This window comes from Symsagittifera roscoffensis, unplaced genomic scaffold, assembly GCF_963678635.1.
Source record: "Symsagittifera roscoffensis unplaced genomic scaffold, txSymRosc1.1 SCAFFOLD_762, whole genome shotgun sequence".
In the NCBI taxonomy this organism is placed as follows: domain Eukaryota; kingdom Metazoa; phylum Xenacoelomorpha; order Acoela; family Convolutidae; genus Symsagittifera; species Symsagittifera roscoffensis.
Window position 1 is genome coordinate 1299 of NW_026971250.1, and position 16331 is coordinate 17629.

The 16331-nt window shown below is 37.7% G+C and overlaps 1 protein-coding gene across 1 annotated transcript; it reads right to left on the reverse strand.

Annotated features, from left to right (window-relative positions):
- Positions 1-5386: 5386 nt before the first annotated feature.
- Positions 5387-15135, reverse strand: LOC134856271 (tetratricopeptide repeat protein 29-like; the record flags this gene model as incomplete). The annotated part of the gene is made up of 6 exons (XM_063872621.1): positions 5387-5652; positions 9941-10132; positions 10588-10743; positions 11007-11098; positions 11539-11780; positions 14860-15135. Coding segments are annotated over 6 exons (1224 nt in total), but the record flags the coding sequence as incomplete, so codon positions are not given.
- Positions 15136-16331: the final 1196 nt, after the last annotated feature.

The window sequence follows — 16331 nt, forward strand, 5'->3', positions numbered from 1 at the left end:
CGGATCAATGACATAGAGTATAAAAAGCAAACGAAGCGCAATTGACCCTTGCGATACTCCTTTTAAAACTTATATTAATAATGCTTCTAACTTACAATTTTTATATTACTGCGTGCCGATCAATATGTAGGATTTTAAAATCTTGTTTACAGCTCCTCGGAAGCCAATGCCATAGATATTTTGTAGGTTAAAAAGGGTTGATTAACCGTATCAATTGCTTTTTCCGAATTTTTAAACAGTTTACTAAGTAACTGCTTTAGAATGACTCTTTACTTCAAGTTTTAATTTTTCCCATCACAGATACAATTGCATCTCCTGTTTCTAGTTTCTCCCTGAAAACTAATTGTAAATGAGACAGCAAGTCAAATTTTTGACCGAACTATTCATGCGATTGTATTTTTGCTGTTCAAGATTGGCTTAAAAAGTCTGAATTTTTTAAAGTTTTTTTTTCACATGCTTTTTGCGTTAGAATTTTTTTGCATTTGTTCAGCATTCAAAAACAAAAAAATCAAATTAATTAAGGAATGTTGTTTCAAGTGGATAAATCAGCAAGGAAGTTTTTCAAGTGTTTCCTGACAAAGTAATTGTTGTAATGGCAATCTAATTTGTACGTTTTTTGGAATGTGAACTGAGTTGTTGTTCCGACTTTCGATACGAAAGTAACGGAATATTTGTGCTCGGGGTGGGTTTTTTTTTTTCTTCAGACAAATTTTGACTTTTTAACTAGCCATTTTTGACGGAATTTTTTAATATCATTCGAAAAGTATTGTTGTCCTGAGCTCAAATTTGAAAAGATATTTCACCTGTGATCATTTTTCGAAAAGTTACGGGGGTTTAAAAACTGTCAATTTGGCCAATTTGGGACAATTAACGCGCGATATATTTCGCGCTATTAACGCGTAAGCGTAGATTTAATCCGTCTTAGAAATCGTTCCAAATTGGTTAAACCAAGCTTATTCTTAAAGGAAGTTGAGGAGGCACTTAGCACAGTGGTAAGGCGTTCACTTTGTAATAGTCAGATCGTGTATTTGATCCCATGCCATGGCAATGATAGTGGGCGAGGACAAGCTCTCACTTGACCTCCAGCTTCAGGTCTACCACAACCTGACCAAATTTGGCTGCAATAGTGGTACCACGTAAAAGTTCTAGACGCAAAAAAACGGCCTTGAGTCGCAAAAAAAACAGCTTCGCTCAGCAAACTAACACTGTCTGGAATGTGGGGAGATAATACAAATGGACTATCCTCGACAGGACTGTTAAGGCCTACTGATAGCTCCTCTGCGATTCGCAGGAACTACAATTATTATTATTATTTGCCAAAATTGATTTGTTACTAGAAGTGAAATCGATCACTTTGTACTTTATATGGCGTGTGGGGGGATGACTTTCACAAAAAACCTCAAATTTTTTTTACAAAATTTTTTTTCATTTTTTTTACATTTAATTTTTCCATGTTATTACTGCTTCATTGACCTTTAAAAGCAGTCGGAACATTCAGGGTTTTGCCCTGATACGAGCAGTCTTGTTTTAATCCCCTGAGATGATATGTTATTGAAAAAAAGGATTTAAATTGCTCTGTTATGGTGTTCAATTTGGTATTGCTCTCGGATAAAACGCTCCCAAGGCTTGCGCAATTTTTATCAACTTTTTATTAGGTCAATGAAATGGTATTGTTTTTGGAGAAATAATTCCCAAACGTTGCTTAATTTTCTTGATTTTTCGAGCACTTTTACCAAATAAATTTACTGGATTGGCTTAGTGGCTTTTATTAAAATTCATTTAAATTGCTGAATACCCGCGGCTATTTTTTGCTAAAGCTATCATCAATCTGCTTTGATAGTAATTTTGTTGTTTTGTTGTTTGTCTGTAACTCCTCTTCTGACAAAAATTGATTTCTTTTTTTAAGCTACCAGATTGTTAACTAGCGTTTAGTCTGGAGTCCAGGAATTTTTAGAATTTTTTTTCTTTGAGGCAGCTTTTTCTTGCCTCCTTTCCTGTCAATATTCTTTTTTTTGTCTTTTTAGCAAGAAAAATCTCACGTTAAATGAGAACTACAAAATGAATTTCAATATCAAGGTCGATCATGTCGAATTTACCTCGCTTCTTAGGCAGTTCATGTTAAACAAAGAACGTGAACGTGAGTTTCTCGTTAGTATTTTGTTCGTTCAATTTACGCCATGGCCGTTTGTATTGTTTGGTCAATTCTATTTCTCGACAAAATGTGCAGCGAATTTAATGCACAAATGGTCAGACCAGTCTGTTTTCTGACTGATGTGACAAATAGATCTACTATCGAGTCGCAAGCTTTCGTTTCATGTGTTGGTTCTTGTATTTTTGGTTTCTGATTTTTGTTTCCTATCATTATTCGTTCATTTTTTTCTTCTTTTTTTGAGAATCTTTTCATTGAAATTGCCGCAAACAACATGTTCATCTTTAGGGCCAATAAGATGACTGTTGAGATGAGTTCGAATTTGTTAAAAATCTTGTCTTTACAGAACTCGATGGTTTGTCGGCAATTGTTACAATTGTTTTTCATTCAATTTTTTCAATACTGCTTGAAGCAATCCATTTGTATTGAATTTTCCTTGGCTTACTTGTGTTAAAATTACAATTCCTTTTAGGACATAAAGAGCCACACAAGGAGCGAGAAAAATTTTTACATTCTTGGTAGCCCTAAAAAATTAAGTTCAATTTATAGACGTTTTTTCAGATAACTACGTCTCAATGAGATAAGCGACAATTCTTTTTTTCAACTTCAGCCATTCGACGAGGACTTCAAACTCGTCTTGCAATTTTTGACGGTAGAGATTTTATGTTTTTCAAAACCTGTTTGCCATCTTTCGTTTTAGTTCTATTGTCCATTGTGAAAATACGGTTTCGATAGTTTGAATTGTTCTAGTGAGATAAGTAACCGTGTGTTAGAAAGTTAGTCGGAGACAATAAATTGGCGGTCAACCGAAGGTGACAGACAAACTCCGCAGGTTAAATACTAGTTAGCGCCAGACAGATAAATGAATTGAATAGCACAACTAGAAATGGAACTGGAATCGAAACATAAACTAATTTAGATACTATGACATTTCCCTCCTTGTAAAAATTATTGACTTTAATTAACGTATCCAATGCAATGCTGTTATCAATAAATCCATAAGGTTAATAACGAGTTTTAACTATCAATGCTGTTATCAACAAATCAATAAGGTTAATAACGAGTTTCAACTAAGTTTTAGCAATCAACTATGACAACATTTAAAAACATTAACTTTTGAGTTTTGCCGCTGCACGGCATGCCCTCTCCCTGGACCTCCTCATGTTATAAAGTTTTGTAAGTTTGTTACTCATGTTTTCTAATCTTTTTCTTCATTTCGCTCCTGACTTATCCGCCTTTTGAATGGTATCAATCATAACCGCCCCCATCTTAGTAACTGCTGTTCGTTTTCTGCTAGGTCGAATTGTGATAGTTTCGGTTTGTACTTGGTCCTGTCCCCCACTAGACGTTCCTTGTCTCTCCCCTTCAGCATCTGTCCCCCCCCCCCCAGTTGTCGGTTCAACAGCCGGTTTAGTTGTGATGAGCGGTAAATAGTCCTCTTCGTCTGATTCCGAATCCTCCGCGGTTTCCAAAATTTGGAATCTTGAGCGGTTTCCCATGGTGCGGTGAGAGGTTCCCATGATGCCTTTTGAGCTGCTTTGTTGACTACTACTTGCTAGTAACTTCCGTTTAAGGTCCCACGGCGTTGGTGGTGCAGCGATTTGTCCCGGCGCCCGTTTTTTCGGAATGTTCGCCTTCTTAAGTGCTACTCCTGATTTTCTAAGCACAGCACCATTACTCAATTTAATAGTGTGATCACTTTGATTAACTATACTGGATTTCAATGGTTTATACCTATTCATATTCCGCTCCCCGGTCTTCTGCATTACGACTACCGGCGGTACTTCAGCTGGTTCATTCGGTGCCCACACAATTCCAGGCTCATCATCCTGGTTATCAGCTTGGACCTCAGCCAGTTTCATTGGGTGTCGCCTGTTTTTCCGATCGTACTCTGTATCACATCGGACTCCCCAGTTCGTATCCATTGGTTCCGGCATTGCTTGGGCGTTTGGGTCTTGTTCATCTAAACAGGCAGATTTGGAACGTATTACATTTTTCCAATTTAGATTCCATAATGATGGCTTTTTGGTCAAATTTCTGAGAACCGTGTTAGCTTCCCGACCGTGGTGCGCTTCAAACGGTGTTATGTTGAGGGTGGCGTTTTTGGCAAATCTTAAGGCACCGAGGGCTCTTTCAACCATCCCATCCAAGGGTTCCGGTTTATCCTCCCGGGCATACGTAAGTACTGAATTCTTGATGCTTCCAATCGTGCGTTCGACACATCCTGTTGCCCTATGATCATTAACTGGCGAGATGAGCATTTCAGTTCTCTCTTTGTGGCAGAATGACCGAACCTCCTTGGACATAAAGTTTGTTCCTTGGTCAACTCGAATTTGTCGCGGAACTCCGTGGGCAATAATGTATGCTTTTAGAAATTTAACACTTATATCCGACCGGTTCGAATTACAGACCGCGTGTACCTTATAATTCTGAATATTCCCGACTCTGTTAAAAAGGTTGTTAAATTGCTTACTGAAGTAAATCTGCCAGGGGTCTAATGAGTCCTCCTCCTCTGTTGCTTCGGCCCCCGGTTGTTCTCCCTGCATGGACATCACGTTCTTCTCCGGTGCCTTCTGCACTATCTGCAATCCCAGATTTGGCATTAGGTCTCTCCCAATAGTCGACGGTCTGCTTCCTCCGATTACTCTGATATTCGCGTTAGTCAACCATCCGTTCGTTTCTAACGAGACGTCCATTGTTCCTAGTAGCCGTACAGGATTGTTTCCTTAATCCCCGAATTCGTCGTCCTCCGGTGCTGGCGCCTTCACGTTCACGCCTGCGGTGCCCAACGTTCGTCTTAGTTCTCCAATGGTAAATATTGAAATCGGAGATCCACTATCTATCCAGACATTCGTTTTCTTCCCATTTACCTTAATTGGTAGTCGAGCGCCGGCCACCTTTAATTCAGTTTCTCTCCGAGATTTGATGGCCATTACAACATAATCTCCTGAGCTGTCCGAATCCCACGATCGTTGCTTCTTTACCGGTGTGTTAACCCAGCCGACTGAATTTTCATGTTGCGAATAAGTATCCTGAGCGTCGCCTATTTCACTAGCTTCCATATCCTCTTGATTTTGGATTGGTCCCACTGCCGGTCTTCCCCGATTATTCCGCTTTCCCCGACAAGTTCTCTCGTAATGTCCCGTCTTCCGGCAGAAATTACACGTCACATTCTTGGCTGGACATTTCGTAAGATGTTCCTGAGTGAAGTTGGGTTAGTCACAATTATAGCATCTTCTAGAAACTCCCCCTCTCATCTCTGTTCATCTTCTGAACGTCCACGGCCGCGCTGTCGATTATTTCGATATCCTCCTCGGATTGTTCCCACAGGTTCCGTTTTGATTTGAAACGCTCCATTTCCATCGGTGGGGCCACTAGTTGTTGCTCCCCCGGTTGCCGATCCGTATGATTTAGCATACTTGTATCCACGTTCGTATGACAGTGCAATACGGTACACCTCCTCTGGTGTCTTAGTCGAACGGCATAGCTCATTTTGGGCCTCTCTATTGTTCATATTCACAATGAACAAATCATGCAGAATTCTGGTCTCCAACATTCCAAAAGCACATCGAGCGGCCAGCCCGCTTAACACTGCGTGGAACTGCTCCAAGGATTCTCCAATTTGTTGTTTCCGTGCCAATAATTGGAATGTTTTATAAGTTTTATTCCGTTCCTTCTTAAATTCCGTTTCGATAGTATCTAATACCCTAGAATACCTTGTTGTAGATAAATCCAGATGTGGCCTCCGCTTATGTAGCTCATCCTGTCCTTTCTCCCCCAGACACAAATACAAGTTCGAGATCAGCGTTTGCTCCGACGCCAGGCGATCTTTCCCGTCTACCTCCTCCGGTAGTGCCGTAACCTGCGCTGCTGTTAACGTACTGGCATAATAGAAGTTCTTCGGATATAGGCTATGTTTGGCCACCATTCCCCATTGAAAACGATTAAACCAAAACTCCCATAGCATTGGTGGCTCTGCGAATGTCGAGGGCCAAAACGATGTAATCCCCAGTGGGTCCCCCCCCCACTTTGGCCTATTGGCTCCGCCATGTGAAAATACGGTTTCAATAGTTTGAATTGTTCTAGTAAGATGAGTAACCGTGAGTTAGAAAGTTAGTCGGAGACAATAAATTGGCGGTCAACCGAAGGTGACAGACAAACTCCGAAGGTTAAATACTAGTTAGCGCCAGACAGATAAATGAATTAAATAGCACAACTAAAAATGGAACTGGAATCGAAACATGAACTAGTTTAGATACTATGACACCATGATCGATCGCCATTGCAACGTTTCTGTGCTTGAGACCGCTCAAGCAGTTTAAGTGAGGTATTTGATTCAGTTTTCTAAGTTTTTTGTTATATTTTTTTCACCTTACTTTTTTCTAGTTCGTTTAACCTTAAACTTTTTGATTTGAGAAAAAAAACTTAGTTTTCGAGGAGTCATCTTGGTCTTTCGCTACAATCTAGCGGATGTCACTGGCATTACAGCAAGAGAACTCAGGTACTTTTTTGACTTCGAAAAAAAATGGAGAAGTTCATGTTCAAAAAAATTTTGAGAGAGCTTTTTACATTTTTATAGTGGTCTTGCGGAAATCATAAGACTCTCCAGGTGTCAATTTATGTTCTTTTAAAGCATTTACTAATTAATTCGCTTTTTTCTTCTTATATCCCATCTACCTTCCCCTTCGTCTCGACAATGAACTATTTTCTCCCACAAAAATCGCGAAAAATAATTTAGCTATTATCCGGAATCTTCTGAGGCAGATAAACTAACACTCTTGATTTTAACCAGTTAAAAATTTGAGCTACAATAACCGTAATTTTCAGTACATTATTAGGTAAGAAATAGAAAAAGAGAAAGCCAAGGGGAGAACGTACCTTTAAATTATGCATGGTTTAACCAGAAATAACAGTTTGCAATGCTTTTTATCATTTACGTATATAAATAGATTTTTTTAAACCAAAACTTTTTGTTTTCATTTTTTCTAGTCTTGAGCTTAAGAGTCACATAAGCAACCCGTTTATCGGGGGATGCATAACATTTCAGTAATTGACCTCATTCTATTTTTACTCTTGCATCCATGATTTCTCACACCCGTCTTGAAAGCCGAATATCTTGAATATCCAGCTCCCTTAATTAATTATAGTCAGTGGCGTCCTGAAGTGCGGCTATTCCCTATCATAATACAAGAAAAACATTCACTTTATCTTGATACATAGGAAAACCTATTCCCTGTCTTAGTGCATAAGTCTGTAGGTCCGAGGGGGAAGGAGCATCAGCTCCACCCCAATTTTGGTAGCAAATGTAGGGATGAATTTCTGGCACTCTTTTTTTACAGTAATTTTTGCCTGACAAGCCCCATGAAATTTCCGAAACCGCCGTCAGACTACCATGTATCAAGATAGGCCATAGACATCCGGTCTGATTGGGAAAAAGATTGGGAATAAGTTTCTTTATGTATGAAGATAGAGAGTAGGTTTTTCCAGGCCAGGTAATCAGATAAGGCTCCCTATGTTTTGAGATAGATGATGGATGTTCCCGTGAGTTGAGATAGGGAGTAGCCGCCTCCCCCTCGACAAGGCGCTGACGTGAAATAAGTATAAGAGAAAGAGCTTCGTTGAGTTCTTTCAAATCATAAAACTCTAGGAGATGAACTTTCAAGAAATATTGGTCTAAGATATTGGAGTGCCACAATCAGGGGCGGATTTAGGGGCGAGGGAGACGCTCCTTTCCTTCAGAGATTCGACCCCCTCACCAATCAAAGGGTCGCCCTTTGATATCTTTTTATTACACCCAGTTTCGGCCAACCAGCCCTAAAAGTTTTCTTTGGAGCCAACATATGGTAACTTTGAAGGGGAAGCGTGCCAAAAAAACGCAAGGTCAGTTTTGTAGTAGGTCGGTATGGTAAAAAAGCCTAGCCTCATTCGCCGCTAACACGATGAGCGCGCGCGTGCATTATTTCACAAAAATACTGAAATTTGTTGTTTTCAAACCCTTTTGACTTTTCAAATAAAAAACAGGCAAAATATAGATTTCGCCTGTTATCGTTCCGACTTTCGTAACTAAAGTAACGGAATATTTGTGCTCGGGTGGTTTTTTCTTCAGACAAGTTTCGATTTTTTAACCAGCTTTTTTTGACATAATTCTTTGTTTCATTCAAAAGGTATTGCTTAAGCTTAAATTTGACGAGACATTTCATCTGTGATAGTTTTCCGTAAAGTTATGGGGGCTTAAAAAATGCCATTTTGGCCTTTTTTTGACAATTAACGCGCGATTCATTTCGCGCTATTAACGCGTAAGCGGAGATTTAATCCGTCCTAGAAATCGTTCCAAGTTGGTTGAAGGAAGCTCTTTTGCCATAATTGATATGATACCACGAGCCAAATTTATCACTTTGTACTTTATATGGCGAGTGGAGATGATTTTTACAAAAAAAAATCCCAAATTTCAATTTTTCTTTTCATTTATTTTTTTACATTAAATTTTTTCATGTTATTACTGTACCAACGACCTAGAAAGGCAGTCGGATCCTTCTGGGCTTCGCCCTGATGCGAGCAGACTTGTTTTCATTTGAAAAATCATAGGGCTTTGAAAATAACTAATTTGGTGTTTTGGGGAATAAGGAACGCGCGTGCTTATCATGTAAGCAGCAAAGGAGGCTAGATCTTTTACCAGGTCGATCTACTACAGTACCCATCCTTTTTTCGACCACAAAACTACACGGGCTATAATTTTTTCAGTTAGTTTTTCAGAATGTATAAATTGATTCTCAAATGGCACCTGCAAACAGGCTTGTTGCCTTAGGGTGACCATTCGAATTGGCGGTACCAAAATTGTATTTTTATTTAAAAAAGAATTTTGTAAAGTGCTTGATTCGTAAACTGTTTTATTTTCACAATGATTTTTAAAAAGAAAATTTTGAGTCAAAATTTGTCTGCTAAAGTTATTTCTTTCACCCCCGTACCTAGTAAATGTTCTAATTCAGATCTGAAATAATCTTTTTCGGATCGAAACTTCAGATTTGAAATGGGTTGTGAAATGTTAAAATAACGCTTGGATACTTAAGGAATGGTTTATTTCAGATCTAAATTCAGATCTGAAATTTAGTTTTTCTTGATTGTTTCAGATCTGAAAAATCAATGATTCTGACACAATTTTTGCTATTTTTGATACTTTTGTATTTAATAGCTTGTTCTAGCTACTAGTAGGTACTCAGCAAAGTCTCAAACGGAAGACTGCGCAAATAGGTTTCCTCAAGCATAATATAAACATTGGAATCGCACAAGTAGCGCATGAAAATCAAAAATTTGATAGGTCTTTAACAGTTTCTGAAAACTTTTTAATACAGTTGAAGAAAAAATTTATTTGCAAAAAAAATTTTTGTCAAATTATTCGGATTTTTTTTACCGCTTGTTAATTTTAACAGAATGATGTATTGCAGAAACATCAAAAAACAAAAAGTCAATTGCTTGCTCTAATTGTATAAATTATAATTTAACAAAAGGTTTCTCAGATCTAATTTCAGATCTGAAATTTAGTTTTTCAAGGCTATTTCCTATTTGAAATTTTCAAATTCTTATCAAGATCTGAAATAAAAAATTTCAGATTTGAAAATCAACTTATGTTAGAAATAAAGTCATTTAGATCGTGCTCAAAAAATCTCTTGGGTACGGGCCTCTTCGTAAGTGGGAATACAAAATTTACTGTTTGAATTCCACTCATAATCCTGTGAATGAATTTCTGTGAGATGTGTGAAACTAAACACTACTAAAAAAAACTGTGCGACTGACCCTTGAAGTCTCCAATGTGATAGCACTTGTCCCTGTAGGAGGTGAAGAGGGAGATGGCCTCCGTGTTGGCCCCTATCTGCTGCAGACTGCATGCCAGTCTGTACTGGGTAGTCGCCTCCTCCTCCGCCACCCCACTGGCCTGAGCAAAGTCCTGCGCCTTGCGGAAGTAAGCCACTGCTGTCTTGTCATCGCCTACACAATACAACGACAACGAAAATTAAACAAATAATTGATGCTAAAATTGAACTTTCAAATTAAGAGTCAATGATTGGCAATATGATTTTGAACATGAAATGAAATTAATTTAGTCTCGAATAAGCCCACTTGAACATTTTCATTAAGCATTTCCACTGCTTGTCATACAAAGAATGTCATGCAGTTTTTGACTCAAGAGGTTTTCAGTGATGTTTCTAACACATCATCTTCCACAGTATGTTTTTGAAGAAGCTCAATTAATCTGAGCCGCAAAAAAAAATCTTCAAAAAAATCAAACTCCCAATTGGCTTTTTTTTGTCCAAAAATTCCCATTTTTACACTCTTTTGCTGTTTTCGTCTTCGCAGACCAATACTATGATCTTCACAGCGTTTTGATTTTGCCCTCCTCTAGCTCTTAATTCTTAGATGAAACTCTCTGCCTTCGCTGTTACCTTTACTGAGACACTGGTCCCCAATCTTGATGTACACTCGGAGTAGTTTGACGCACGCATCCTGCACTAGGGACACCCCGTGCTCATTGGTCCACTCCTGGTCCCTACTCAACTCATAGTAGTTCTCAAAGTACTCCAGTGCCTCCTCTGTCTCGCCTAGAATATAGTCAACGTGAAGTCATTCAAGGAAAGCTCACAGAAGGGTCGAAAAGGAGTAAAGTGTAAAGTCATCCGAGTAGAGCCTCGAGATCCTAAGGTTTTTTTGCTAAACTGTCAAAATCAGGCGCCGGCCTTTAAAATTGCCGAGAAATTAAATAAGTTTTTGTACGTGCCTTCAAGTTTCATTTGAGACGCGCTTATTTATTGCATTTAATTTACTAAAACATACATGTAGAATTATTCGTCTAAAAGGTTGTTACCCTTTGAGAAGACGTCTTGTCCCATAAAACAGTTTGCTTGTGCATGAGTGAGGCCCTCGTCTTCGATGTCGTTGCTGATGCGCAGACACGATCTAAACATAGCAACCCCTTAGAAATATATAATCACAGAAGCGGAAAATTTATGATCTTAAGTATTTTTTTTTTTCAGTTTTTTTTTTCAAGATCGAGTAGATTTCCAATTATACTTGTAAAATAAAACATCAGCGTTCAAATTTTGCACTATTCAATTTCACCGAATGCTTTAAACACAACTTGCATGTTTTTGGTTGCACCTAATTTTTGGTACCGCATTTGCATACAACTAAGTAGATTTTATTGGTAGCTCAGCCAAAAATTAAACCTTGACTCTAAAAATAGCGATAGCTTGAGTCAGGATTAGCCCCCAACTGGTGAAAAAGATTTGTTAAAAAATTATCCTTAGTTTTTAAATCGATGCTCTAAAAACAACTTATGAAATTGTTCATAGTTTTTGAAATTTGAAAATAGAATACTCAATTATTGAGACACTCACTTGTAGAAGTGAGTGGCAAGCTCATCGAAACTGTTTTGTTCGAAGTACTCTGCCAACATCAGTCTCTCCCCATACACCCTGGCCAGATTGCCCTCCCTCTGGGCCTCCTCTGAGCGACAGAGGAAGTAGGACAGGGTCTCCAGATGCTGTCTGTTGTCCCTCAGGAGGGGCTTGAACCACAGAAATGAATTGGGTCCCGCTTCCTCTCTCTTCGCCACTTGACTTGTCACCAAGTTGAACAGCTGCAACCAAAAAGAATATCAAAGTTTTTGAAGTGTAAATGAAATAAATTATAACTCGAACCTAAGGTTTCGAAGGGAAATAGTCAAGATCTGCTCTAATTGTATTTGTCAACTCATGAGCGATGAGTCTGAACAATAATTTCAGCTTACACTGGTAGACTTGGTGAAAAGGTTCTGATTTAATAAAGCTATGATGTTCCGACCCCTGAAATTGGGGAGGAGCATTATCTTCGGGTGTGTACTTCGTTTTAGTTTTTTTTTTTTCGTTTCCAATTTTTTTCCGTGCAAAAAATAAGGAATGGTAGAAAAATCATCAGGTGGGTTTTGAGTGATATATCATTTTCAAATGTTAACTGTGATTCGAACAGCATTAAAAACTTTCAAAAAATTCTCGGTATTGGTATTGGAGTTTTTGCTTTTTGTCTAATTTCGATCGATGAAGGCGAGCAAGTACAAGTTCTGCAAAAATGTTCTGCAAAAATCTGAAAAAAGAAACAACTTTCATTTTTTGAATTTATTTTAATATTTTTTCGAATGCAGCTGTAGTGTATCGTTCTTAATTTAAAACTTTATTAAGCTTTCGCTTAGTTCTTCTAATCACTTGATTGCTTTTCTCAGTCTTTTTTCAGTTACGTGGTTGGAACTTACTGTCAAAACCATGAAAATCTTGAACTTTACGAAGATTCAAGAAGCGTTTTAGTGGCACTTAACAATGATAAAATTCAAACAAAATTTCAAAACTGACCAACGTTTTTTTCCGCTGTTTTGCTCTTCGTTTTGTTAGACAAATGTTATCACGAAATTTTCTAAGCATTTAGATCCTCTCCGTTTTTTGTACGGCTCCCAAAAACAGCCTGCTAGAGAAAAAAGAAAGGTGCTGCTTGTGGAGCGGCCGATAATTTTTGTTTTTTTTTTGGAATTATTCATTTATGTTTTAGTGAGTTTTTTTCGAAAGCGCACTTTTTTTGCTAAGATATTTTAAAAGAAAAAAATCTAAAAATATCACAAGGATAAAAAAAATTGCAGAAGTTAATCTTTTTTGGTCAGGGGAACGGTTTGATATGAAGGCAATTTAGCGGTCTCAATTAATTAACATAATGAATTATATGGTTCTTTACCGTCCCCTTAGGGTAATTGTTCCGACTTTCGATACGAAAGTAACGGAATATTTGCGCTCGGGTTGGGTTTTTTTTCTTCAGACAATTTTCGACTTTTTAACTAGCCATTTTTGACGGAATCTTTTAATACTATTCAAAAGGTATTGTTGTCCTGAGCTTAAATTTGAAAAGATATTTTACCTGTGATCATTTTTCGTAAAGTTATGGGGGTTTAAAGGTTGCCATTTAGGCCAATTTGGGACAATTAACGCGCTATTAACGCGCTATTAACGTGTAAGCGGAAATTTAATCCGTCTTAGAAATCGTTCCAAATTGGTTGGAAGAAGCTTATTTGTCACTAATTGATTTGATATAAGGAGCGAAATCTCTTCTTTTGTAGTCTATATGGCGTGTGGGGTGATGATTTTCGCAAAAAAAATTCAAATTTTAGAAGTGAGTTTTTTCATTTTTTTTATTGCAATCAATTCTTTTTAAATGTTATTACTGCTCCATAAAGTTTAAAAGGCAGTCGGAACTTTCAGGGCTTCGCCCTGATACGAGCAGTCTTGTTTATGATTTGCTCAGTAATAACTTGAATTAACAACTATTAATCCCACAAATTTAATGTTAGACTTAAACTGCATCAATTATGAATTTTCATCATACAAGTACCTTAAGCTCAGGTACTTGGTCAGCGAGTTGATCTCAGTTACTTGGTCAGCGAAGTGATTTTCATAGACATTGTTCGTGGTTTTCTTATACATGTATTTCACAGTTCACCAGAAATTTGAAAACATTTCGAAGTCAAAAACCTGACGCAATCGAACCATTAGGCTATGATTAAAAACTAGGCATTAAGATTGGTTTCGGATTAGCGGGCAAATAAAAGAAATCCACATTTTAGAGACATATACTGATATCCATTAGAGGCAATAAATGACTTTAGAACATGTACTAAAAGCTTAGTCAAGGTTGATTTAGATCCCATCGACAAGCACAATTTTGGCGGAATCCAAAGTTCCAAACCGGAATCACACACACCGGAATCATATTTCGGCCATAATTGAACTTGTTTTACGTTCAGCTTCCTGTGACTGATAAAAAAACTTTAAAAAAGGTCGATTTTTCTATATTTAGTTCAAGATCAGCTGAGTTTAGTTTTCTTCTTTGTAGATTTTTTTCTTTCCATTCCTGGAAGCAGTGTTTTGGCTGAACAATGCTTCAATTGGGTTGATGAAACATCGTGTTTTATGGTGTGAGAAACATGCCAAGTACCGCCGGACAGTCGACCCAACCAAAATACACAGACTGCATATACCTATAAGCTCTTCTTCTTTTTGACAAGCCATCGTTACGAACCATATGATATTCTGTTTTAAATGGATTTTATTTTTCAAATGTTATTCTAATACATATGGTATTCTTTTTCATATGGTCACCTATTCAAAAACACCAATTTTGGCCTATTTGCTACAATTCGGCGGCCACTCGATTTTTTTCGACAAAATATGGTCTTTATATGCTATTAGGGGATCTCGAAAAATCAAAATAATCTAAGTCAAAAAAACTTTCCGCAAATTCTTTATCTCTTATAGTGGTGACAAATACAAAGGAAGAAGAACGTCCCTATGATGCAAACTGCTGCTATTGTGTAGACACTGACCAACAGAAAAGCCTCCACAGACTTGTTCAAATCATGACTTCTTAATGAAGATCTCATGATGAATTCAGCTCCAGCTGTTTACTTTGGTTCGTGAAACTTAGTTTCAGCACGTGTATTTTATACCCTCAATAATATAATAAGTCTTTCAAAACGTGGCATTTTTTGTCAAACAATTTTTTTTTCATTCACTCAAAGCTCTTCAATATTTTTGCGGCTAGTGAAACAAAGATTGAAACTTTTCGACAGCCGGCGAGAAAATATTCATATTTCAAATAAGAACGCTTTCTCCGGTATAGCAGGAAAAAAGAAAAATACAGACCTCTTTGTATGATTTGTTGTATCCCTCTTCGAGCATAGCCACGTAGATTATATTCAAATAAGACTTCCTGAACCTATCCACGTCATATCTGTTCAGCAGCGCCCCCGCCCCCCTCTGTTTCTGCTCTTGCTGATCCTCGTGATCCGACTGTGGGGAGAATGCCCCATCCCCATCCCCCTCCTCATCATTTCCGAAGCCATTCTGGGTGGAGTCGTCTCGGGGATGGGTAGTGTTGTAGTTTTGTTTATTGGGCTCAGGTGAAAATCCGACGCGTGACTAAAACGAGACTAAATTATTGCACTTGAGCAAAGTTTTTGTCGATTTTTCTGTGATAATGACCTGGCTCTAAAATTATTATTGAAATGTCTTGGACGGAATTATGGACGGAATTAGTTATCTGATAATTGATGTAAATTTCTGAAAGAAAGTTATGACTATGAAAAAAATTAGGTATCTAAGCAAAAGATCAAATAGATAGTTTACTTCGTTGTTTGATATCGGGGAGAGTCGACGATTCTTCTGAAATGCTGTTATTTTGGTTTCAGGTCAAAAGTTGCGTGTCGCTCTTCAATCAATTTGGCAACATTTTCTATCGATGGTAGCTAATATAAACCATTTATCTAACCTACCTTTGCATTAACACCAGAAGGAGGTTTAATAATAATGATAATAAATTGTTTCCAAGTGAAGTCATCACACGTACAAAATTAAAAATGAAGAATTCTTTTTACAAAAACATAAGGTGAGAGAGCGCCATAAGACTAATTTAAGCCTGCTTACTAATTTACGGATTGTTTTTACGTTTAAGCTCTTTCATTCCTGGAACCCTTTCAGTCATCAATTGATGTTATATTATATATCTCATTACGAGGCCAAACTGTGCACTGGATAGGCGCATAATTTTGTGTCTGTATGTTCCTGGATTCCAAAAACAAGTCTTTAAACATGTTCCAAATTGTTAGTGGATTTCATTTATAAAACTTCCGTGGATTCCGCGAACATTTAAGTGTAACGTAAATTTTGTCGGCATATTTGTTGTGTCGCGGATTCCGCAACAAGCGAATATAGCTAGTTGTTTTGGATTCCGCAAATTGTAAGTGGAATCCGCAAAGGTTAGCGGATTCCGCAACTGTAAAGGGATTCTGAATTTTGCTCAATGCTGAACTTGCAAATGAACAACTAAAAGGTAGAGCTGGAGTTCTTATTTCTAGCAATGCGGAATTTAAAAGAAAGGACTTAACCTTTGTCAGCGGAATCCAAGAACAAGTCTTAGAACAATGGTTACCTAAATCTTGGTGGATGTCATCTTTTAGTATTTTGGAAACACAGCGCCGAACAATTTCAATATTTGAAGTCATTGAGTTGAAAGTGTACGGAACTACAACACACAGCATATCTCCAAATTAGGTCAGTATTTGGGATCGCGTCAATCTCAAATACTGATTTTGGAAGCATAACGCCGAATAATTTCA